The sequence below is a fragment of the Dermacentor andersoni genome, chromosome 10, assembly GCF_023375885.2.
Source record: "Dermacentor andersoni chromosome 10, qqDerAnde1_hic_scaffold, whole genome shotgun sequence".
NCBI classification, from domain to species: domain Eukaryota; kingdom Metazoa; phylum Arthropoda; class Arachnida; order Ixodida; family Ixodidae; genus Dermacentor; species Dermacentor andersoni.
The window spans coordinates 120,427,851-120,453,869 of NC_092823.1; the positions used below are offsets into that span (position 1 = coordinate 120,427,851).

The 26,019-nt window shown below is 46.1% G+C and overlaps 2 protein-coding genes, 1 long non-coding RNA gene and 1 other non-coding gene across 6 annotated transcripts in view; 3 read left to right on the forward strand and 1 right to left on the reverse strand.

The window, feature by feature from the left end:
* Positions 1–811: 811 nt before the first annotated feature.
* LOC126543664 (uncharacterized) lies at positions 812–7,656 on the forward strand. Of its 3 annotated transcripts, none has more exons than XM_055061124.2 (6): positions 812–899; positions 2,840–2,872; positions 3,854–3,900; positions 4,766–4,972; positions 6,297–6,533; positions 7,441–7,656. In XM_055061124.2, the coding sequence occupies exons 2-6, from the start codon at positions 2,854–2,856 to the stop codon at positions 7,522–7,524; spliced, it is 594 nt and encodes a 197-aa protein (XP_054917099.1). In that variant the 5' UTR covers positions 812–899; positions 2,840–2,853; the 3' UTR covers positions 7,525–7,656. The 3 variants fall into 3 exon arrangements, with proteins under 3 accessions (XP_054917099.1, XP_054917100.1, XP_054917098.1); XM_055061125.2 differs by having other exon boundaries at positions 4,781–4,972; positions 7,438–7,656; XM_055061123.2 differs by having other exon boundaries at positions 816–899; positions 7,438–7,656.
* LOC129380325 (uncharacterized) lies at positions 3,429–18,465 on the reverse strand. The gene is made up of 3 exons (XR_008608320.1): positions 18,258–18,465; positions 3,833–3,972; positions 3,429–3,771 (listed from the first exon to the last, which is right to left on the reverse strand). It is a non-coding gene; the product is annotated as an uncharacterized lncRNA (long non-coding RNA).
* LOC126546356 (U1 spliceosomal RNA) lies at positions 18,250–18,415 on the forward strand. The gene has a single exon (XR_007602574.1). It is a non-coding gene; the product is annotated as a U1 spliceosomal RNA (small nuclear RNA).
* Positions 18,466–25,689: 7,224 nt separating the features above from the next.
* The window catches only part of LOC126546178 (sperm-specific sodium:proton exchanger-like), a 37,450-nt gene continuing 37,120 nt past the window's right edge, over positions 25,690–26,019 (forward strand). Inside the window, exon 1 of the mRNA XM_050194319.2 lies at positions 25,690–25,777. Coding sequence (XP_050050276.2) covers positions 25,690–25,777 — 88 coding nt within the window. The remainder of the gene's footprint in view (positions 25,778–26,019) is intronic.

Genomic DNA, 26,019 nt, shown 5'->3' on the forward strand with positions numbered 1-26,019 from the left:
CGGTGAGCCTATTCTGAACGGCTCTGCGACTGCTGGATTCGACACGCTCACTCCGCCGACGCGGCGCCTGCCCGACTCTAATGTCTCCGTGACGTAGCACGCGGGGCTGCAGTGCTCGGCCTTGTGCATTGGCTACTGTCCGCAAGTCTAGCTTCTGCACCCCCTCCCGCGGGCGCACACACCTCAGCGAATTAGTGCCTTTAAATGCCGTTGTCTGCTTCGCTGTACACGCGTGTTTGTGCGTGTCGCACGTTTGCACGTGCTGACAAGACGGGACACGTGCTCTTTGCAGCGGCCGGAAATTTAGCCGCGGTGAGCTTGGTGGTGTCCGAGGACTTCCCGGAAGCCGGAGTTGGTTGGTCGGGAAAAGGTCGAGGGGGACTGACCTTTGGCCGGCGTGTCCCTCTCCTTCCTTCTCAACCTTTACGGGGACCTACTCGGACCGGTTTATGGTTGCTTGAGCCTCTGGCACAGTTACGAACGATCGTGGAAAGTTCATTGCTTCAAGTCAAGGAATAGGAAGCTTGCATTCATTTCAACGCGCAAAAAATGTGGCTGGAATTCTGCTTTCTCCATAGTCTTTTGAGAGTTCTACAGGCGCCTCAACGCTATGCGACCCTTTCAACCAGCTTTTCATGGCCAAGGGAGGAGCAATGCCCTCCCGCTCCCCACCTCCCCTATTTTTGAGCCCGTCTGTGTCTCAGGATTAAACAGGATAGGGAGGTGCGGTTGTGGCGAGGAAGCAACATTGTTTAACCCTTCTCTCACTTGGGCTTTCTTGGACCAGTGAAGGGGAAGGAGGGACTGAGGTTGTGAGCCTATTTAAGGAGTGCGCTGGGTCCCGGGCGGCTCATAAGCGCCGGAAAAAAAACTGTCCTGCTTCTCGGAGTGAATCTGAGGTGAGTGATCGTTGAATCTTGTTTAGTCGTAGCATGAGAATAGTCATTTTTGAGACTGAATGGCATATGAGCCGAATATCAAATATATTTTTAAAAATAGTTTTCGAATATTAAGGAAGCACCTGCCCCCCCTTCTCATTTTCACTAATATATCAAAGTGATCTTCACGTCCTGATATATTCACAATGTTAGCAAGTTCCTCTCATTAGAATGTATTTTATGAAGGGTCCTTTCGTTAATATTTCAATAATGGAGAGGGTGAAAATATTGCGACGATCACCACGTTGCAATCGTGTTTATGTCTTGGAGGAGAATGCCAGGTGTTGAGAAAGCTTTAGCTCGGGTTCATCTCTAACGCGGCCTATTCAAATACATGTGAAAAGCAGAAGTGCTTTCCTCAGATAACCCCTGGACAGATTTTAGTGAAGTTTGTTGCACTTGAGAGAGAAGGGTAAATTCCAGTGACTGTTGCAAGCGGAATTTCTATGTAGGGTCTGAATTTTGTTACAAGGGTTCTGCAAAAGCTGTATTTCCATATTACTAAAATTTTGATATTTATGTGTAACATATCAATTTTGTCCGCTTTAGATGTACTGTTATACGCGAATAACATAATTGTGGTATCATTTTCATTGGTGAGTTCTTATGAGGAAGCGTTAGCTTAGGAGCTTCCATTTAAGTACATGATGAACCAGATACCTTTTTTCTCGGCAACCACTGCACCGACTTTGACAAGGTTTTTTTTTTTTTAATTTAGGAATGTTAGCACTAGTTATGGACTTGTAAGCTTCGTGCTTCTGTGCGTAAAATGTACTCAATTTACGGCAAATGTTGTCCTAAATTAGAAATCTGCTTTTTAGACAAGTTTCTCTCTGAGACGCATCAACTTCAATTCAGATCGCCCTGGCGTTTTACATGTATTCGAATAGGGTAAACGCAGTTGACCCCGCGCTAGATGTTTCAAACTTGTTTGCTAACCATTACGGGGTCTGTCTCGCTGCAACCTTACTGCTTCAGGGGCTTGCCCATGCCGAACTATTTCAGCAGCCTGAAATGGTCGACGCGATTGCGTCTCAAGTTGTATCGTTCATCAACATCGTCGGCCTATGTTCACTGCAAGCTGAAGGCCTCTCCCAACAGTTAGTCCTGTCTTGCGCCAGCTGACCCACATTTTAAGACTGCACACTTCCTATTCTCAGCGCATGCAGCAGGCATTGCGTCCACGATTGTGACTTCCTTTTTAAAGTTCTCAAGGAATGAAGGATACTAGATAATGGCTTTTATGCTACCAGTGATGAAGCTGTGGTATCTTGGGGGCGCACATTGCTAACCAATATCAAGCTAAACTTGTGAAGCTAAGACTGTCAGGACAGGCTGCTGACATAATTATTGGTGCGCAAACTTTTCTGCCGACAGTAGCCTTGGGATGAAACCGCCCTAATTTTGCTGCTATTATCCTTAACCAGAATCTCAACGATGGCAACCCCATCACGACATATTCTGCGTCCCTTTTATTCAGCACTTATGGGCGGCCGACAAATGTTGCCCAACTTTAACAATACGCTGCAAACTCCACTGCAAGAATTTAGATGTGTGTCGGACTTGTATTTACCGGTGCGTCTAGGAGTATATGCATGTGGACTTTATTCACTCTCATCTAACTCTAGAACTTCAGAGCCTTTGATCTTTGTTCTTATTTTACTACATTTTACTCGATATGGTTACTATCTGTACAGTAGTAGTTATCGCTGGCGATTAAATTTTTGGGGCATTTTCATTTCACACAAAGAAAAAAATGCCGAAGCCGTAATGTGCCTTTTGTAATAGCGGACATTTTGTGCACGAAAACCTCCCCCCCCCCCCCCCCCCCCCACCTTGTATGTGGGTTAAAATTCCCTGCTGACGATTGCAGCTAATGGTCTTTTTCTCTTACGTTCCAGTCCCACCTGCAACCATGACCAACACTGTTTCCCGTGAGTACCTCATCGTTTCCTTCCTTATCTCGCTTTCAGGTGTGTCTAATCCGATTAAGCGCTCCTCCTTCCTAGATCATCATTATCCTTCCGCAGGCCGTGCTTGCGGTAGTCCGATTACCGTGCTGGAAAATTGCCTACTTGTTGGACTGCTTAGATTAGAGACAGTTTCGAGGCATTTCACGTGCATTTCGGCGTTGAATTGCGTTGGATATCATTTTGATACAATTGATTACGTCATTGATCCATATGTGACAAAATTTCTTGACGGACGTTTCAATCAAAAGGGTATTCTAGTTCATGTATACATTCTACTAATTTTCGCCGCGTTTTGCGTGCTTATAGGGTCGAATTCACTGTGCCATTGGCCGGACATCCTCCTTGCCTAGGGTTTTCATTTAAGAACAATTTTAGTGTACGGGCGTTTTGTGAATACGGGCCCCGATTCGCTTACAGTGTGGAGCTCAGGCATGAGTAACTTATTCACAATGCCACGCAGATGTGAGAATTTTGTTTTGTTTTGCGAATTTCGGGCTTCATGGTGGTCTTGGCAGTATGCACAAGCCCGCCTTGAACCCAAGTGCACTGGTAAAGCAGCAAATGACTATCACAATCGCGGTGCTGGCGTGACGGGTTCAAACGTGCTCTGAACATGATTCAATCGGTATTTCGGCGTTCATGTACGGCACATGTCGCACAAAACAGATAGCATACACGAGGAACAAAAGCTGGATGCACAAATCGCTGATCTCTTCAATGCTTAATCATGTGTTCACTTCAACGTTAGATTTCAAATATGGGGCACTTTCCGTAACAGTTGCCGCCTTGCTGCTGTAGTTCTATAGTTGTAACAGCACAGCCAGACAAAGTCATCACCAGTGACCACCAGACAGTGCATCCTACGAAAGAAGGAAAATAAATGAAACCACTGCGAGTATGCAAACACTGTTAAAGCAATACTTTTCTCTGCCTTGTTTGCAGTTATCGTCCTGATGGCGGTCTTCTGCGCCGTGTCCGCTGTTCCACTCGTAAGTCCATCCCACCACTTACATTTGCGCATGCTTATTCTGTAGCGCTGATTATACGTGACTTTTATTTCCCTGTAAGGAAAACGAGGTATTAAAGACATTTTTTTCTTTTATGACCGTAGCGATTGCAAAGCTCATTGATCAAGTCTGTAGTATGTTTATTTGGGGACACTCGCGACGAGCCTTTGTACTGAGTGCATCGATATTCATCAGTCCGAGAATAACACTAGGAAAATGGGGGGGGGGGGGGGGGGGGGGCTTTTGGTAGTCCGTAAAGGTATTGCTCTTTTAGCAATACTGGTGACCTAAGCGTGAGCAGTCAGGATGAGAGTGCCACCCGGCTCAGAGTTTAGCCAGAAAGGACAAACATGTTACTGCAGTAACCAAGCATATTCTACTTACCTGCTGGTTTAAAGTATCAGCAGTGATATGATTGTTAACACGGTTCCTTATTTTATGCTTCTTTCGTCAAGAACTCCCAGGTAACAGGAGTACTTGTCTAGTGCGTGGTGCTTGGGCAACGTCTCGAAAGCTGTCGCTACGTTTACGGAAAGACCTCAGTACATGACGCTACTCGCCTGTTACGCAGAATACGGCCACAAGTTCAGTTCAGGCTACTATCATGTTTTGTCGCCATGTACCTGGTACATTCTGCCAAGCTCAATATATTTACCGTATACGTTGAAATGCGTTATTACGGTGTCATAAAATCATTCCTACGACCAGCGTCCCACCGACGTCCTTTTAGTACTTCTATAACGCTTGCCGTAAGTGTTGTCTGGAGTGTTCTTGATGCGACAACACAACCTAAGTGCATGCCGTGTGTCTTTCATTAATTACCTGTTTTAACTTCTATAACAACTAGAATCAGCCTGGACAGGCGCAGGACTCTCTCCACAGCGAGTCGCCCCAGTCGGCCTACCTGGGCCTTCCTTCCGGCTCGGATGACATCGTTAGCCCTATCGACCTCTCGTTCAGCTGTGCCCACCGGAGCCTTGGCTACTACGCTGACATCGCTAATGAGTGCAAGATCTTCCACGTCTGCAACCCCGTTCTACTGAGCGACGGACAGGTGAGCGATTGAGCTTGTTCAAAAATCCCAAGAGATCGTCATAGGTGATATCCAATACATGGCGTCAAAAACGTGTTTCCTTCTCCGCATTGGCTTGTGTGTCTCATAGCCCCGCTGTTGCTTTGGGACGTTAAACCCAATGAAACAAATTTGTTACCCTTACATGCCTCGCATCTACAGAAAGCCTGACAGAGCAACAGCTCTGTATCCAGTCACCCTATGTAATCCCTTTCTCCGCCGGTACGTTATGCATCAAAAGAACCGCTTCTTGGTCTAGTTTTGGCATTTGTTGAAGGACATATGTGCTTCAAAGAGGATACACGGAACCGAGGCGCCCTATTTTTGTTAGTCGCAACCACATGACATCCATGGCGGCCGCAATATTGATGGGGGCGAAATGCGAAAACACCCGTGTACTTAGATTTAGGCGCACGTTAAAGATCCCAGGTGGTCGAAATTTCCGGAGTCCTCCACTACGGCGTGCCTCATAATCAGAAAGTGGTTTTGGCACGTAAAATCCCATAATTTAATTTAACCACATGAGACCAACAGATAACGGAAGACGAGGAAAAGAGAACGACAGGAGCGGCCCGCGTCCTAAGGCCGTTCGTATGGTCATCAGTGACTGCCTTTTTGCGGGTTCCCATATGCGGCAAATATACCTTTCATGTGGTTACGCATATTTACGTAGGACACGCAGCCAGTAGTCACACGAAATGCGCGGGTAAAGTGGTCGTCGAAATATGACTGCGCTTTCGTTGTAATATATTTGTTGTCTGTCGCGAACAAACTTTGATCGGTTTTCACAGCGTTGACTGCAACATAGATTTAGACTTTACAGCCTTTATGCCTCGAAAGCTCGAGGGTGCAGTTGCTAGACTCTATCGATGAGAATGTACGATTTCCATGTCCATTTATTTGTTGCACAAGTGGCACATGTACAGCGTGGACTCCCAACCAAAAATGGGGTGGTTTGGACGTCATGCGTTAAAGGCGTCTATAAAAAAGGGGACAGGGCAATTGTACTTAAGAAAGGCACGTTACCGAGTTGTCCGACTACTTTACGTTCTCCTAGTGTAAAGAATTGACAAGATAATAAAACTATCATTCTTCCAGGAAGGCAGGTGATGTGAATCGAGAATGAAATCTTTCGCAGCATATTCGTGTGGAGTTCGAAGAGAAAGCAGCCAAGCTCGTCCTTTACAAACTTCGCGAAACATTAGAAATGTCACCGCTAAGGAAGTACTTTACGTTTCCGCAATATTGCAACACATCTTTAAAACATGCTATCTTTGCCTTTCTTTCTTTCTTTTTTCCCCACCAGGTGGCCATGATGCAGTACAGCTTCGTGTGCCCGAACACCACCATGTTCGACCAGCAGTCCCTGACCTGCACCAGTCCCCCGGGAACGGCCCCGTGCCAGCAGGCTGAGAGCTTCTACTACCTGAACCGCCACGTCGGCCAGGGCGGAGTCGGTGGCGTTCCCGTCGGCTCGCCCTCCGAGCAGCCGCGACCGGCAGTCTACCCCGAGCCCAAGCACCAAGCCCCCGTCGAGCAAAGCGTAAGCAAAATCTGTCGTCGCTAGTGTACACTGTGCTAGCGTCTGGTGCAAATGGAAGAGAGACGATACTCCCGATATTGTGGCACTATGTACCAATCGTTAGTCAGTTTAGGTCGCTAAATTATAACTCTAAGAAAGGCAACACTATCCGAGCTCTTAGCAAATTACCGGGCTACGACACGAAAAAAAATAAAGGACCTTCGAAAGAGGCCTGACAGAACGAAAAACTGGTATCGATAACCCTTTGCAGTTCCCCCGCAAGTTGCAGTTCCACCCTGTCGTCCTGCATTTTTCGTGGTTAACCTTGACTACATTCCAACTTACTGAGCCACAAAGCCCCCCTCCCTCCCTAAAAAACAATTTGTGATGTCACGCTGACCTTAGAACTTTGGTGTGCACTTTCTCTGCTTACTGCTTACTAGCGCAAACAACTAATGCCAAACATGTCTTTATTCAGTTCAGCCCCGAGACTTCAGAAACAGTGTGCCTGCTCCGAGTTTTCTCGGCTTCACTGTCCTAATCCAAAAAGAAAAGTTTGCCACCCTGAGTTCGTTTAGAATGGAAGTAGTCTGCATTTACCGATGAACAAGACAAGAGTGGGCGTCGAATTCGCGACATCAAGGCGATCGGGTGTGGGTACTATAAGACGCCGGTGCCACTCGCATTTGGCGTTCCAGTATCTTCTACCTAGCCTTAGATATTACATAAATGCCGCTAGGTCAGTGTGACGTGGTTGATTTAAATTTCTTATCGTATTTCACTGCTCTGGTCCGGTGCATGTTATGTTCAAAAATAAAACTGCACAGTTTTCCCTGAAATTATTCAACGCAAGTTTACTATCGGATAAAGAAGCTTCATTTACGAATCGCTGCATTTCCGTCGTACCGTCTCGCCTCTTTTTCAGCAGCCCGAGCCGGTTCCAGCCAAGCCTGCTAGTGACGATGACAGCGTTGCGAGGCCGGCGTCCTACTACGGCGGCAAGAGCAGCTAGAAAGGACACTCGTGGTCGGTGTGACGCCGCAACCTGTGGGATAGCCACTCTGCACTCGCTGCAGAGACTCGTGCCAAATATGGGAATCGTGTAATTGAAAAAATAAATGTTTGCCTCGGGCATTTCTATCTATATCGCCTCAACTGGGTCACTCTCAACGGCGTTGGGTTGCGAAGCACCAATGCTAAATATTGTACGAGTAGATGGTTCATACCCAATTTCTCAAAAAAGGTGATGTTTCGAACCTTACAGCCATGAAGCTTTCCCTGTGTATGAGCTCTTGCACGCGACGGAAACACAATATACACAAAACCTGTAATTTGAGTTATGCACTGGGTGAAGAAAAATTATCTAAGAAACATATGTTTCCAGACGTTGCACGACAGGAATATGCACAGAAGGCGCAGTGTCGTAGCTACTAGCCTGAGCCAACATGCTGTCGAATAGACAGCGTGTTAGCTCCTTGCAACGGCGATAGAGTTGCAGCTGTGTTGCCATTTTCTTCAGGAAATGGGAGCACCTAGCACTCTCGCAGGCTCCTTTGATCTTCACTAGGAAGGCTGACTACGTCCTCGCAGAAGGCGTCTCCCAGGACTGCGTGCGGTATCCGAGGCGGCAGCGACAATGGATGTCACATTGACCAAATCCGGCGAGAAGTTTGTCGATGTGTTGCCTTTTAAAAGCGGTGGCTTCGAAATTCGTCGCAAGGTTTTCAACTACAAACTCTCGTAATAGTGACAAAAGGACCAGTGGTATTGCTCTGGAACATTTTCTTTACGCGCATTACGGCATGGAAGAGAGACGCAAGAAATACCAGATGTGCGGGATTCTTCGGCTCTCGGTAGACCTCTCGAGAGATGCGGACATCGTAGTTGCGGTATCCTGTTTTGTGAAACAACTTTACCAAACCTTGAAACTGCCGGTATTCTAGCAATGCAGCCTGGAACTGAAAGCCATCTAGTTCGGGAAAGTGACACGATATTCGGCGGCAGTTCCATGTTTTCGTTTTCTGAAGACATGTTAAAGAGTACAATTTTTCTGTAGTCCTCCTGTCTGGAGCTTCTGCTAGTTATGGGTTTCCTGAACCTTGGGTTTTACTGAGGAGGGAATGACATCCATTGACTTTGATGCTTCAAGGTGTAGGTATTTAACCAGTATAATTTTGTTCTCTTCAAAAAGGTGAGCGAAAAGAAAAAAATAATGATGTTGCTCGCACATGACATTTGCTTTATTGGTGGCAACATATGCTAATGATAGACCGGAGATGACTACCGATGGAGGTGAAGGAACGTGGTACCGAAAAACGATGTATATGCGCCTGTGCATGCTTTGTGCATACTCCCCAGCAGGGAAGCTGGGGAGTCTGACAAATTTCAAGCGCCACGCACTTCAATACTGTAGCAAATTTGGCGCAAGGTAGTCCACCCAAGGACAACACTCATGTCGAATAAAATCATGCTCTGCGTTGCAGCGGATGCTACCCATAATTGCAAGCTGCCTACAACCATTTCCGATAAATTGAGAACAAATTATTTATTACACAGTGGCTTGATGTAGTGACCAGCTGCACGCTTTTCAATGTGATCCTCTCGTTAGTGCCCAAGTAAACTTTTTGTTAGTAAACCCTAACGAAACCAAAAGTAAAGCAAAGTTCACATATGCGTGGAAATCCCTTCAACGCGTGGCAGCACACCCCTGCGAAAGCAGTATATTCTAGGCACTATAGTATAACTCCGCAGTTCTCTGAAAGCGAAACCGCGCGAATAAATTTTCTTTGGTTTTCTTATCGTACGAGTGACTCTGCACAGATTCCTGCCCTCTAACACCGGGGTAAGTTCGCGCACGCTGCCCCTTTGGGCCTGGTCCTTGCACTTCTTTGGTGCCACGGGAATACTCAATATTTAAAATAGTGTAATTACGACATAGAGCAACGGGTTATCTACGAATAACCCGAAACTGGCATATCTGGTTTTGAAGAAAAAACTAACTTTCCTCGAAAACACAGGCGTACGCTACTTACTATTCATTAAGATGATTCATTAAGAAGCTTCCACGCCACTAGTGTTCACGTCTTCGATTCGTTGCTGCCCCGGCTTCCCAATGGTGTTGCTCGCAGTGTGCGCGGTATAGCCTAGTACGATCGACGCCCTTTCTGGAGGCCGGCCTCTCCAAGTGCGCCTGCTGGTACGGATATCAGTGGCCCTGAAGTTATCGCCGAGCACTTAAGAATAACGTTAGCTTCGGGTCCGTCGGCTTGACTAACACGGGAGCAGGTAGTGTCCCGCTGCTCGGTGAACTAAAGCAGTGTTGCGTGATGCAAGGCACGCAACACTCAGCAGCAAGCTTCGAATACGAGGCGACTTCCGGCGCGCTAATTTCAACCTCGCCCACCAAATCATACTAGCTCAGTCCAACCTCTCCGCCTTTCCTCCAGTAAGTTCTCGACCGTGCACGATGAAAAGGCCTATCGATTCACGTATACTAATTGGCGGCAGAATCTTTCCCCGTCACCTTCAGACTGAGCAGACGCAGTTTGCAGAAACGACAGGCGACAAGAGATGGATTGCAGGGTCTTGGCGGCGCCTCTCGGCATGGCCACCTCGTCATGCATAGCCCCACCACTCGGTGGTCAACACGTTGAAACCCCGTCAAAGTGGACACCGGCGGCTTCACGTCAAGGGGCTTAGCCGCACTACAATGGCGACATTCTAGACAGGCAGACGGCGTTTGTCATTCTACTCTGCTTTTGCCTTCAGCGAGGTGGTGGTGTGGTGACCCCGACGCGGAGTGCTTTCTTAGAGAACGCATGAAGGGATTTGGAAGGGGGTGGAGAAACCGTCACGTCCCCGACACTTAACTGCTGTAGCATATCTGCACAGGAATAATCGCCCCAGCAGAACTGCCACCGTCAAGTATAAATGTTTTCTAAGAAAGCATCCTGCGACGGCTTTACATGGAAAACTTGAACTGGTTGGAAAACGCCCCCCCTCCTCCTTGTTCATACTTTACAAAACAGCAGTGCAACTGACGAGGGCTGAAATACCTCATCATTGACAAGGGAACCGTAGCACCCCAAAACTCAACGTTTCCTTTAAACTTTGTAAGCGAGTGCTCGTTTTATATTGACCATGTGTCACCCTCTCCTGACGAGTTTTATCACAGTCATTAAACTATATATGTTGCTCTGTTACACTAGGCCAGATGGTTTGAGAACGACTGTAGATTAAACTAAAATGTTCCATTCGTTGCCGAGCCTTCTTACATCTGAAGTGACATCTATGTACGTGGGCCAAGCTTACACTGTAGAGTGCCTACAACCCCGACGATGGGTGTCAGTAATCCTTCATAATGGTGTGGTTTGGGCAATACTTATTTATGCCAGTCGCAAATTGTGCAATGAATATTGAATGATCTTTTTTCGTAGAGTTCTCTCACCTAAAAAAAAAAATGTTTTCAAGTTTCTCCGGATTCCTTCCCGCCTGGCCTTTACATATCTAAGTCGAACCGATGGCGTTTTAAGGACGGCAATGAGGAATCTGCTTCAACAGTCCTTTAGAATTTTCTTACCGTCTGACCGCAAATTTGCAATTACGGCAAGCTCCTTTAAATGCTGGGGTGAAATTTTATTTAATAATGTTTAGTTACCTGGTCCGTCCACTAGTGGTGGAAACATAGGCAGTGAGTTAGATGACGCCGTGAATCAAATTACTTTAAACGAAGACCATCTACAAATCGCAAATTAGTGCCCTCATAATCGATCAAGCTCATCCCTGAAAAGACACATGGCGTAGTGTACCTGGGAAAAGAGCCTGATATGTGATGCATCAAGACCCGTCACTGACCCGATAACTGTGAACCAACAGAAGACGGCAATGGCGCAAACAAGACGCACTCAACTCGTTACGTTTTTTTTTTTTTTACTTTTATAAATTTTATTTTACAGAAGGCTGGAGTTTGAGCATCGCCCTGTCTGGACGCTGTAGCTATACACGGTGTTGTGGTGTCGAGAGCGAGCGCCAGTGACTAGCCCCATTCGGGCAACTTCATGTTCCACAATTCACCTGAACGCCCTCGGGGAAGTCTATTTGTACCCTCCATAGAAAGTCTAGAGACTGTATTGTGTGGAATTTCAAAGCAGTTAAGCTTATAACAACGCATTAATTGCTCGAGTACGGAAACAGAGGAACATGAGCACGGGTGCTGTTTCCATCTGAAGTTATCAGGAAAGATGCCACACATTTCAAGCATTTAGCCCTTCTCCTGACTACCAAGTTGCAACGCGCGCACAAACGCACATCTTTTGTTTCTGTCTTTGCTTTACAAACACCATGCACAGCCATCAGAAGGCAGAGACCACGTGCCAAGGCGCTGCATGACATGCAGGCAGCTACTCCCGCTTGTATGTTCCCCTGTCACCATGCTTGTGACTACTTCACGGCTTAGACTTCTGTGCCTAAATTTAACCAACTCGCCCAGATCAGGCTGCTTCTACTTTAAAGGCGCAAAAAGAAAGACGAATTATGCTGATTCCAAGCACTGTGGCAATCGATGCAAGCGAAGCTTTGTATGCTGTTTGCTTTGATTGACGATAAATAGCGGTGACGTCGGCGACGAATGTGAAATTTCTTCGTCGGTGGCCCAGTACAAGATTGGTGAGTTGATGTTAAACGATACCTTGCGTGCACCACTCCTGTTTGTCTGCGTAGTCCACAAAACACGGGGAGACGCCTGCTTGCTTGAGGTGTTATTGTGCACCATCGTTCGTAATCTCTGAGAGGGTTCAGCATTATCATTGCCTCACATGGCACACCGCCTCGTGACAAATGTGGCAAACTTTAATTGAATTACGTACAGATCCGTAATTCAATTAATTAACATAACTGCATGTATATGTGACGCGAGCAGGAAGTTGCAGACGGAGACAAACATGGTCGCCCTAACACTGCCTTCATTATTTGTATTTTCGGGTGGATCACTACTTGGGGAACTTGTCCACTTTCTACTAATGTGGGGTTTTGTTTGGCACTGATGATGATTGCAACGTAGAGACGGCGTATGGCTGCGACGATCCGATTGCAAGCTGTTGGATAATCAGGGTTCTGCAACGTATACTGCAAATCGACTAATCATCTGTCCCTTAACGTTCTCCCACGGTTCGTTCTTTTCAAAGGTGTGCGTAAATTAGAAGCGCCTGACCGGTGATGTAATCATTGAAGTTTGCGAGCCGTTCCGAAACGTTCCCGTTCCGACCTTGATGCAGCGGATGCGTGGCACTCGAAGACGCAGAACCAATCTTCCACGGGTCCATCGTCCACTGATTCGGCATACTTGGGTATGTCCAAGGCTTTCGATGCGGTGATAACGACGCTGGTCGGTGTAGGTGGAGGATCTCTGCGTTTGGTGTTGACGACGTGGCGTTGAATACTTGCATGGTGATGTGCAGTTGATGAGGTGGGTGCCAGGTTGTTGTCCTGTCGACATCATGGCCTTTGAATCACATATATCGTGTATACAAACATTCGCGGTCTGCACCCCGCTTCGCTGAGCGTCGAAGACACTCCTCCTCTGCGCGACGCTCCTTTCGGTCCTGGATGTCCTTGAGGCTGAGTACACGCTTTAGAGCCATTTTAATAACGCGTGCTTAGGTTCTCATTCTGCATACGTGGCTAGTGCACTGTTGAGACGGCAGCTCCAAGCGCTCTCCTCAGGCTGTGAACAATTGTAATGTTTACACTATCACATTCCAGCACGCGACCTTCTCAGCCCAGCACCTGCATATTTGTCGCATAGAAATGCGAGCACACCACGTGCTATACGCACATCTTGTGAAACCCCGCCGTGATCGCGGCGGCCGGGACGGACGGACGGACGGACGGACGGACGGACGGACGGATGGATGGATGGATGGATGGATGGATGGATGGATGGATGGATGGATGGATGGATGGATGGATGGATGGATGGATGGATGGATGGATGGACGGACGGACGGACGAACGGACGGACGGATGCTATGAGCGTCCCCTTTGGAACGGGGTGGTGGGTGGCCCCACCAAGCACTTATTATTGTATTGCCTAATGCCTTACCTATATGTTAAAAGAAAGAAAAGAAACAGAAAGAAAAACCACGACGAATTCCCATAACCAAACTTTTTGAACCCCTATTGTGAACTTTGTTCTTGCCCACCTCCGTTGTTTGTCGTTTCCCAACTTATCTCCCACCAATCTTTCAATCGCCTCTTACTAAACTCTAGTGCGGACATGTTTACTTTCCTCTTGCTCTTGCTGAACCCAAGGGCTTTAAAAAGACCAGAGATACCTAAATCGACCGCTGGGCAGATATCTTCACGTTCTTCTAATAGAACATGCTCCGTCGTTTCGCTCCCTAGCTTTACCGCAGCAAGCACATGGTTATGCTTCCTTCTTATATCTCGCTTTATAAGAGCGTGTTATAAGGCATCCTGATCTCGCTTCGAAAAGTAATGAGCTTCCCTTTGAGTTATCATAAATTGTTTTTTTTTCCGGATTTCGTTTTTTCTTCCTAAATATATAGTTACTCATACCAGGTTCCTTATCCATTGCCACCACCTATGAAATTATCTCAGTCTTTCTGATTTTCCGCTTGATGACGTTCTTTGCTGCCATATAGCTCACCATACAGGTCGCATATGATTTCTGGTAAGCTTCCTAGTTCTTTTCCTCCACTGCGAATCAACGTTTTTCTTCTACAAATGCCTGAAAACTCTCCCATATTCCTCAGTCGCTCTTCAGCAAGGCCACGAAGCGAGCTCCATCTGGTTGTGTTGCAGAAAGCCAAACTGCACGCGCGTCAAGACCATCACAGCAGCAGTGCCCGCAAAGTCGAGGGAAGCGGCAAAGAAATATCAATTTAGGCGATATGAGATATACGCTTTTGATACAGCAACACGGTAACAATCGGAGGAGGCTGGGCAAGATGCAAAGGAGGAAAAAGTGAAAGATTGGTGGCGACACCTTCCTGAAGTTTGTACAAGAGCTCGCACTGACGTCCCAAATTTGGTGGTTAATGCGTACTAGGGTTTAGTGTAATTTTTGTGGGTTAAGGAATACTGAATCATATTCTCAAGGAACTGTTGGGTTACAACCTTTGCCGCGTGCTGTACTCAAGTCGAAAGAGCTATCGGAAGCTAGAGAGCGCACACTGTGATGGCAAGATTGACAACATCTCTTTGTCCGGCGACATGTTTAATTAAACAACATGTCCGCCGATCACGATACTCCCTAATGCGAAATTTGAGTGCCGCTTTGTATCTGTTTTCATTTCGCGATATATGGAAGCAAAGAATTTAAGACCGAAACCGCCGTACCGACTGGTAGTGGGTCAGCGCCGTCAGCGCCTTCAAAGAGGGAGGGGCGGTACGGCAACGCTACTCTGTAATATAATTTACACCCTAAAAAGTGAGAAAGGGTGTAAATGTGTCTATATCTGACACCCTTAGGGTATCCATTATATAGATAACACCCTAAGGGTGTGAGTTATAGACACATTTACACCCTTTTTGACTCTTAAGGGTGTAAATTATTTTACAGTGTAGAACGATGAGCGGCAGCAGACGACAAAGGCGCGAGCAGTGGCACGCGCGCGTTTACAGCGACGCCGACGCTCAACCCAGGAAAGGGCGCTATACAAGAATATTCACGTAACAGGTGACGTAAGACGCTGCCGATGAACACGTTATGCGTAGGAATGACAACACTCGGGTAAAGCATACAAACGACAAGGGGTGTGACATACATGCTGTCATTACAGGAACTACATCATCATTATCAGCAGCAGCAGCCTATTTTATGCTCAATGAAGGACGAAGGCCTCTCCCTGCCCTTCCAATCACCCCTGTGCTGTGCCAACCGACTTCAACTAGCGCCTGCGAATTTCTTAATTTCATCACCCCACCAGACTCAACCTATGAGAAGTTTTGAGAGCTTTTCTTACACCTTCCACAATACTGGAACATACTTTGAAATTCGTAACGTCGCACTTCCGGCAATCAGGATTCTGTGAGAAATGCAAAAAATAATAATAATGAAAAGCTTAAATTTGCTTGCCAATTAGTCATCACTAAAGCAATAAATGCAGAGTTGTGAAAGAGCATTAAACCATTATAAACTAATTTGATGCTCGCATTTATTGTCCCTTTAAATATGTTGGACATGCTCAAGGACTTATGACCCAGCTTATTCTATTTTGTGTCCACAAGATTCCAGCAAGCAATTGATTTGGAAGTTACTGTAAGAAAATTTCGTACACTTCTGTAGTCATAAAATAAAATGTAACTATGAAGTTTGAGTGCCAAAACCACATTATTATTATGAGGCGAGCCGTAGTGGGACCTCCGTATTGACCTGGGGTTCCTTAACGTGCAACTATTCCTATTTGCGCGAGTCTAAGTATCTCAGTAAATTTAGCCACTGAAATGCGGCCGCCGTGGTCGAGATCGAACTCGCAACCTGGAGCTCTGTATCGCTGTTCAATTCCTCTGCCGTTAAGCTACCGCGGCAGGTTCTTTAGTGGTAAAAGCATTGTCGATATCGATGCTGCCAGAATAATGCTGCCTTACAGATATTACTATTATTACTATTACATCGTAAACACACATAATGTTAATCACATTTGTGCTCACCAGGCAGATTTTAGCATAATTCCGTGCCCATAATGCAAGTCTCACAAGCTCTTTACGCAATGTAATGGAAACCTATCGAATCTGTCAGCGTCATCAATGAAAATGAAAAGCAGTCAGGTATCAAAAGAGTAAGTAACCTGTTCTATAAGGAGTGCAACGGGCCAGCAGGTTCGGTCAAGTTAAATGGTGAGTCTTGTGGCCAGTAATGACGAGGTATAATTTGTTTTACAATCTTGCTGCCCCACAGCGCAGCTGCTAGTGTGACAACTAATGTGCAATCTTCTCGTGTACACTCGAGGCTAGTATAGAAAAAGAACAACTAATCATTAGTCAAGCAAAATTTCTTGAAATTGTGAAAGTCAGAGCTCCCCTAAATGCTTTCCGCTAAAGAGTTATCTAGTTGAGGGGTCATGTACATCTTTATATTTAGAGTACTCGAAAGAAAAATTGCTGGAAGAAAAACTTTTTTAATACGGGGGGTTAGCATTTATAACCATCGATTTATTACCTACTTTCGTGGCCCAAGGGTCATTTTTACTGCTTTTCAGAAACACTAACAATCGTCAAGCCTTGTCGCTCTTATTTCTGCGTGATCGTACCCTCAGGCGTGTGAAACGCTTGCTTCTTGCTAGTTCGACGAAAGCTATCGAATTTCTCTTGTATGTTGATGCGGATCTTGTGTGAAAGTTGCTGAAGAAACAAGTGACCTCTAAGAACGTGCAGCATGATTGCATACACTTTAGCACAACTCTCCGTATAAAACAAACACAAATTCCGTATCTTGGAGTTTCATAAGGAGTTTATGGAATAAGGTATAATAGCGAGAGGGGTACCAGTGTCCACCATCAAGGCGTCTACAGTTCCAATTGAAAATGTTGATTTTATTACAGCACTTCTTCGTCTAATATGCCACTTTCCTTCTTCAGTAATTTTGTTCTTTCATGTAGAAACAAAATTAGTGCAAATCCGGGACCGCTTATTGTAGTGATTCGCCTAACTTTCTTCTTACCACCTCACCCCCCAATTTATACAGCAGCCAATCCTGGCAATAACAGCACCTCGACTTTGTCCGAGCCAATGACGAGGACACAAAAGAAAAAAAAATGAAATAAGAGGGTCGCAAATTGCGGCCCCATGGCTTTTCCTTTTATATTGGTTCACCATGATGACTTGGCAAAAGCAACACACAGGCGTATGTGACCAACATTCATACATAGCTGCGTGGCTTTACAAGGTCTGGCTAGAATCAGTGAAACTGTGTTATAAAGGAAAGGTTTCTTTGGTTCCTTCCCTCCACTTTGTGTGGACGGCTACCTGGCCGAGTAGACTCGGAATTCAGGAGACAGCATCATGCAAGGCAACGATGACATCTGCACAGTGTTGTGATCATGATACCAGTTCACTAAGTGCGCCTTCGCAAGTTTCTAAATGTGGTTCCTAAGCGCCCGACGCTGGAGGCCGCGCAATGTCACAGCAATCATACACCTCTTAACATTACCCAACGGAGGTATCAAATAAGTGAAGGTTTACCAGGAAGCTATCGCGTGATTTGGACAATCAACCTACAACGGCTCCCGCCCTGCCATTTTCTTTTTCTGCGGAATTTTGCCGTGCGGCTTTCCGGTCTTTCAGCGGCTGCGAGAAACTACGCATCGCGGAGGCAGCGATGCAGGTGCTTCGTATTGATGGACTCATTGTTCTACGCTCGGGACCGGAAGGCGCAGAGTCTGCAGGCCCCCAGAGCTGACGCAGTCCCGGGCGTAAATCTGCCACTTCACGCTTCTGCTTCTCATGTCTTATTCGAGCAGAACAATGTTTCCAGCGCTGCAGAAGTATTTCAAAGAGCTAGGATAATTAAATTTGCAATTTGTAGCGAACACTGAAAAGGGAGTGAACATCGCAAATAGTAGATGTGGACGCGCGAACGTGATCACTCGAACTGTGTCACTATGGCCACAGTAATACGCTTCCTTTAGTTTGAAATCTTCGAAAAAGTGCGGTGTTCTACCGGAGAACGTTATGGGGCTTATAAGAGGAAGGTTGGATCGAAGTCCGGACTCCCAGTATACTTACCTGGTGTCGGGAGTCATGGTGAACAGGAAGGCCAGCTCCCCGAGCTAAGGCTTACCATTGCACTATGGGTTTGCTGAGGTTCGCCACTCCCCCCAAATAGGGGTAGTTGGGGCATGCAATTTTTGCGATGGGGGATCCGGCGTTCGCGCTGGTCCCCTGCAAAGCGAAATCGAAAGACAGACCGATAAACAACGCGAGGTTGCAGGTATACTGCTGTGCTCGATTCCGGCGTATAGCACGGCCTCCGAGAGTGTGCCGCGAACGAGGCGCGGAACCTCGGAGGCCACGGGTTAGACGCGTTGTTGCTCTCCCGGAAGCATAACAGAGGGCACTGAAGGCACAGAGTTTGGCGCAAAAATTACTAGATGGAAGTGTGACGCAGTGTCTGTTGGCGGCTAAGGAAGCTGCTAATGTGTCAGCACTGTAAGGAAGGAGATAACGACCAATAATACATGGATTTGCCCAACTTCATTTTTCTAGCTTCAAGGGACCCTATATATATATACATATATATATATATATATATATATATATATATATAAATTCTCGAGGACGCCTAAGTTATGAATATTATCGCGAACAAAGTTTTAGTAATCGAGAAATTGACACAAATGCACGACACAATTTGCGACTCACTAGCCCGGTGACGATGGCACTCCTCATTTATTTCTGCCGCTAGCACTCAACTTCTCTAGTTAAAAAGATAATTTCATTGCATTATAAGACGGAAGGACATGCTACTTGTCCAGTTCTATTCGATGTTTAAAAGAAAAGTACTCATTGCCCTTCAAAACGACAAGGGCGGTCGGAAGGTTTCGTTTTCGTTCAACTCTGCATCGCCCGCGCCTTCGCGCTTGAGTAGCTTCCTTATCGCCTAGTGCTGCGCTGGTTTGACTGCCATGCTAAATTCCCACAAAGTGCAAGTAGCAAAGATTTCCACGTCTACGTGATATCACGCTTGATGCCCGAACGGTCCAAGCCACTGCTGCCGCGGCGAACTCAACGCTCTGTCTTGGCTCGGTTTCTGTATAGCTGCTCGTTTGCGTTTTTCGCAAGAAAACCGCAGCGCCATCTGTAGGGCGCCGTTTTATTCACAGACCAGGCTGCCAAGAGCTGCGACAGCGTATTCGACGCCATCACTCCCCCGCTAGGGAGCAGGCGATTTGAGTTGCGCTAAAGGTATCCGCACCCTTCAGACTTGAGTTTCTCTTAAACGAAGTCTCTCCATGGCACATAACAGGCGCCGCGAGGTTACTGAAATGGTATTTTAACATTCCGCGTTGACTCAATATTTGCCCTTAGCGTCCTTTTAAGACAACTTTGTCACTTTATAAACTGATCGATTCAACAATATATTGATGTTATAAATGCAACAGTTCGCAATAGTTACGCAGTTGCACAGAGTATTGTTGCCTTCTTGCACCTAAATAATTTAAGTCCTCTAACATTTAGGTCAAGAAAAGCCAGTAAAGCCTAACGACATATAATATAGCGTGAAGGCACAATCACAAAGAAGACCCACAGTGACGTGCGTTTGTGTGTCTTCTTTAGGATTGTACCTTCGTACTACCATAGATATCATCAGGCAAACACCAACTAGGTCAACAAGCCCTCCTGCAGGTAAAGCCTGTTTAACTAATTAAGCCGCAAGGAAGTGCAAAGCTACAGGCAAATACATTAGGCAAATCTACGTGCTACACGCCATTCACGGGTTAGATGAACCCTCGGATTTCCTAGAGTTGTGTTTTGTCGAGGCACTTTAGTATGGTTACAAGATTCTCCACTACTTACCAGCATGGCAGCATTGTTACTTTGGTATACCTTGCTTTGTTTATTTATTCATTCAGTCTGATTTATTCAAAATTTCTTTTTCATATGTATACAATATGCCTACTAAACCAGCCCGCAGAAGCGTTTATGCCTGTATGACGGAGAAGGCAGCCCGCAAAGTTAAACATTGCATCCTGTACTAGCCAGCAGAAAAAAAACTTTCACTACTAAGCAATATTAAGCCTAATACATTCAGGCAGTCATGTCTTAATCCAATATTCTAAACATAAATTATTCTAGGGTACATTCATCCGATGAAATCAAGTTCAGTTAGAGTATGCCATATAACAAATGATGTTTATATCTTTCTATGAAGCCTTTGAGAATAAAGTTTTACCATACCATACCATATAGAACCTTTGACATGTAACCCTCAACCAAACATTCGCAGAAAGCATCTCTTGCATCCCTATCAACTTATGCACGAACACAATGCGATATTCATTTATATTATAAACCAAAGAAAAAAAATAACAGAAATTTAACGCGAGTGAACAATAAAAAGAAGCCCAGCCTTGTCTTGTAAACTTCCTCAAATATATAGGTGCCGCTACACTATGCTACTAATATAATAACCACGGATGATTTCAATCACGCATGAATTGCATATTCACAATAAAAAGAAAAAAAAATAATACAGAACCGACCTCACGATGACTCAACGGTAATCCGACTAGCACTCAAGAAATGTAGTGACACGCCGTATTGCTGACGTCACGTTTATTTAAAACATGTAGTTGTCATTTTTTAGTTTTCCCTTTATTCCGCTGTACGTGACATACACTAGCTGTCTCCTGTGTCGGCCGACTTTGATATGTCCCTCGATTGCCACAGGCCAAGGCCGCCCAAGGATGGCATGGGGATGACTGTATGACAATCATGCATGGACGATGACGGAGTGGTGAATTTAAAAAAAAAAATTATTGGTTTTTACGTGCCAAAACCACTTTCTGATTATGAGGCACGCCGTAGTGGAGGGCTCCGGAAATTTCGACCACCTGGGGTTCTTTAACGTGCACCTAAATCTAAGTACACGGGGTGTTTTCGCATTTCGATCCCGCCACCTCGTGCTCAGCAGCCTAACACCATAGCCACTGAGCAACCACGGCGGGTAAAAGGAGTGGTGAAGGAACGACGTCGACGGAACGACAAAGGCGGTGTGACGACGGCAGCGCGATGACAATTAGATGACGGGGTCGATGGCGTCGAAAGCGTGGCGACGACGGTATGAAGACATGCGGAGGACCAAGCTAGAATGGTGGTCATGGCATGACCGCGGCAGCGTGTCGACGACAGTATTACAAGAGATGCATGATAGCGGCTCCCTCACAATAACGCAATGACGACGTTGGCAAGGCATAATCGCGATTGAATGACAAGAGCCTGATTACCATAGAATCACGACGAAAAAATGACGTCGATGGAGCGACGAAGGTGGTATGACGATGACGCCACGAATACAGTCAGATGTTTCTTAAATGAAGACGATCATAAGATGACAGCGTCACGATAATGGTATGACGACAGTGGTTAAAGGCGAAGGCGTTACGATGATGACATGACGAGAGTGAGATTACGAAGTTCAAATGACAACGATGAAACAGCCATGACGGCACCACGGCGACAGTATTACGAACGCGTGACGACGACGACTCTGTGGCGACGGCGCACACGACGAGTGCATAATGACCACACAAGGACGACGATAGCATGACAATGATTATGCGTGCAATACGCTGAAGACAAGCGTATGACGACGACTCTATTGCGAAGACTGTATGATGGCCCGGCGACGGAGCCATGACACCAGTCGGATGCCGAAGCTGCAGTGACGACAATCGAACGAGCATCACAGCAACACGGCAACGTTATGACAACGGATGCATGACGACGATGGCATAAGGAAAGCCTGATGACAAAGCTAGAATGATGTAATGGCCTCACGGCACCATTGCCGCGTGCCTGGAGGCTCGAGGCCCTTTGTGTGTACACGTGGCCTTCTTTCACACGCGGAAAAGCAATTTCAACGCGACAGTGTAAAGGGCTCCGTGTCGCAGAAAATCCGACGTCGGCGTCCTGCGTCAACCGAAGTACCGACAAAAATGATTCCGAACCTAGTAAACACAACCACGCATATTCAACCACGCAGACACCTCCGTCTAGAGCAAAGTTACTGAACTAATTAAATTTCTCAAAGTAAGATTATCAGTAAAATCAGAAAAACCGTAAAGTACGACTTACCCACAAACTACAGACATGGTAGCGTTCGATTGTAATTTGAATGTACGAGAAAACATAGTTCTGTTACGCGAAAACAAAAAAAAAACAATTTTTCAGCGTTCCTACAATGCATAGACCGGCCACGGCATCCGAGATTTGCGCGCCCCGGCGCGTGCATACCTCCGACGCCATGGAGTGGCGCGCCCGGTTCCTTGCAACACCTCCAGATCGTTTCCCGGTAAACATTACGGTTACATACGCAGTATTTGCCGGGAAGCGTGAGAAGCAGTTATGGATCTTTCAATGCTATCGTGCTCAGCTCTTAGAGGCAAAGCTTAAGCGTCCTCCAATTTTATATAGCTCGTATTGAGCAACAGAAAGTGGTATCGGGAGTTCATGTTTCTCTACACGTTTCGCATTAGAATTTTTCATCCAGTTACAATTTTTAGTTAAATAATTAATTAATATTGCGTACGTAATTATGCAAATTGCAAAATATATTCGACTATCGTCAAGCCACGGCAAACAGCATTACCTTAGTTCGGTCCAGCTATGTGGCATTAGCATAATTTTTAGCTTGGTGCATGATAGTTGGAACACCGTGTATACAGGATAGGCTCGTGGGCAGTATTCGTAAATAATGCGTGCGACCTGGATAGTTGGAGTCTGTTTTTTTTATTCTTTTCAGCTATACAGCACTCTTGGCACAACGCAGGTGGCTTGATAAAGCCAATGCGTTTTGCACTGAAAGAACCACTAAATAGTGATAATCACCGGGTGAAAGTAATTCCCGGCTGAGATCGTTGTGTTGTACGGTGATACGTTATGATTCATGCGATCAGCTTAAACACACCTGATCACCAACTATCTGAAGCGTATTCTTAGGGTCCTAATTGCTTTTGCATGACGTATACTTATCCACTGTCCACAAGATATTGTTTTAAGGGTGCAGGGGTACCGGTAAACCGTCGTATAACAAGTAGTTATATTCTACAAGGGAAATACTTTTTTGTATAGAAAGAGCAACACAACTGAAATGATCTGAGTTGTGGACATAGTATGAAAGAGCTGCAGTGTGGTAAAGAAGACGAGGAAGTGCAGTCGGTTGAAAGAGCAGTCGAAGAAGAAGAAAGAATCAACCAGTTCCCCAGCTGTTCGCATCTAGAACCTACATTCGATTCCTCTACTGCGCAAGGTAAGGAGAAATTTGCGTCATCATTGATTGTAGATAACGTTGTTTCACAGCTCTTCATGGAATGCACTAGTCTAAACAAATGTATCGCTTTTATTGTTCGAGCCTTCTCTACGGCTGCGTTGGTGTCACTGTTTCTTGTAGATAGGTCGAGCATTGTTGTTTTTATTTCCCTTTGTGTTCAAGGTATTTAAAGCGGTGCCGCCTTTCCCAGTATTAATTGCGGCTGTAGGTTGCTAGGGTATTCATCGTAGTGCTTAAAGACGGCGTTCTACTCTGAGACGGATGAAGCAACGCTTTTGATTAGTTTAGAAAGCAATTTTTCCGTGCGTGGCATCAAAGGCGAGGAACAACGGTAATATAACTTATTTTTTGTAGTATATGCCTTATATCCAGCCAACCAACAAAATATTTATGCAAGCTCGTAAACACAGCTATACCAGTTTTCAGAGCTACCAACGGCGAGATGCTTGAGCTCTACGACACTCACGTCATCGTAACTCTTGCATTTTTGAAATCGTACACTTCAACGGGTGACACATACTACTATTACGCAGACACATGTGTTTGGGTGCTCAATAACCGTGGCTATACATTGACTCGCTAGGCCGTCGGGCCTCCTTTCCTGGTGCTTCTGCTGGAGTAAACCATCGCCAAATAAAGTTGGCTTCGCTATGACATTTGCATTGCCTAACATCGCGCCATCTGAACCCCGACGTCGGCATATATCGTCAGAAAAAATCAATCAACCATTAACGAAATTAACTGATTGGTTTAGCAGGGCTGCACGTAGCTCCGTCTTTCTACGCAAGCGCCGCAAGCTCGTTTTGCCATCACCCTCAGCCCGTATTTAACTCCACTTCGTGACGAAGGCTTCTCCCAGAGATCTTCAATCAGCCGAGCCCGCTCTGTCTGTCTGTGCACGCTTGTGCGTGCATGGGTGTGTGTGCATGCGTGCTTGCGTGCATGCGTAAGTCCTCACAAAACTGCCTATATCTGCTCATCCTATAGATAGTTTGCACAGACGTCATCGCGGCCGCCATTTATGAGTACTAGCACGTGGAGATGCGGAGTAAGCAAGAAACGTGGCAGGATGAGAGCACGACAGGCGCGTCTTGCATCGAACGACAGAGATAACAGTGATAAACCGGTGAAAAATAGTCGTCGTCAAAAAGCAAAACAATGTGCGCCTGGCCATACGGCTCCCTGACGTCATCTTGGCCGCCATGTTTGGGTACTAGCACGGTGAGAGCTGCGTCCGTGCCGTCACATGGAAACTATTTATAAGGGGTGTGTTCCAATTCTGGCCAGCCTCAGAGACAGTCTAGGCAGCTAATGAAACAGCCGAGACAGCTTCGAGGCCATGTAGTGAAACGCGTTTCGAACCGAATGGGAAGAAGTATGGAAGATGCTTCTGCGACGTCATGCCACCTCGCAGCGAGAAGAGAAAGTTGAGATAAGCACACAATATTTCTGCATTTTAAGTCTTTGGGCCTTCGAACCTATCAAAAACACGACGTGATTTACATAAATGGCATATGAAAGCATTTCTACGTTTCATTGTGCGCATGCGACCTTCCCGTCGAATTTTCAAGCGTACAGCTCAGCGGCCATTTTGTTTCGAAACCAAAGTAGCTTGCATCGTTTTTGACTTCGATGCTGTCTCCGCGAAGCTGTCCAATTTAGCGTCTTCGTGAGAGCTGGAACGAGGCTTAAGATGACCACCGCCCACTTAGCCGTCTAATTTGCTGCCTACGGCGAGTAATTGGAACGCAGCCTTAATGTTCTGCTGCGTTTGATTACGCTTGGTACGCAGTCCCTTATTCTGGATGGTCACCTGGTGTACTTGAGCAACAGAGTAGATTATCTTCTGCTCAAATTCCGTTTTGTGCCACAATGCCGCATGGCGAATGTATTTCATCTTTATCTCAAATAAAACATTCTGGTACTATTTAAAATCTATACTGCCATATTTGTCTCGGAACGTTACGCCTGTCGTTCTTCATTCTGTGATTCGATAAGTGGCCCTAAGCTTCCTTTCGTATTTATTTGCTGATCTAAAGGTTTTAGCTGCATATGCGAGAACTGTGACAATGCAGTAATTACTTGCTTTCCTTTACAGGGATGTTGAAAGCTTGCGAACCCTTTTGGGACTGGTAATGCAATGCTTATGCAAACGTCTTTGCAGAAATGGAGGATCCGGCTACAACCAGCGCCACCTACGAGAGCCAGCCGGAGTACGGCACCTTGCTGCTGCTGCTCGTTGTGATTGTGTCGTGTAAGTAGGAAGTATACGGTACTGAAGCGCAGCAGCGCATACAGAGGTCCTGATGATGGCGAAACAAGTGATGGGCGCTGAAGTGTTCTCTCTTATTCCATTTTAAACCCGTAGGCTATGCCGGAGCTTCGTCACTTGTGGTCGGGGACGGCACAAGGTTTCTTCTGCGCATAGGGAGTAGGGCGGGGGAGGAGTTATCATTTTTTTTTTTAAATTTTGCTGGGAGAGCAAGAGGGCACCCT

What these genes read in the sequence shown, in the direction of transcription:
- LOC126543664 (XM_055061123.2), top strand. An exon ending in TTCTACTGAGCGACGGACAG is followed by an intron (nt 4,973 to 6,296) that starts GTGAGCGATTGA and finishes TTTCCCCACCAG; the next exon opens with GTGGCCATGATGCAGTACAG. An exon ending in AAGCCCCCGTCGAGCAAAGC is followed by an intron (nt 6,534 to 7,437) that starts GTAAGCAAAATC and finishes CCTCTTTTTCAG; the next exon opens with CAGCCCGAGCCGGTTCCAGC.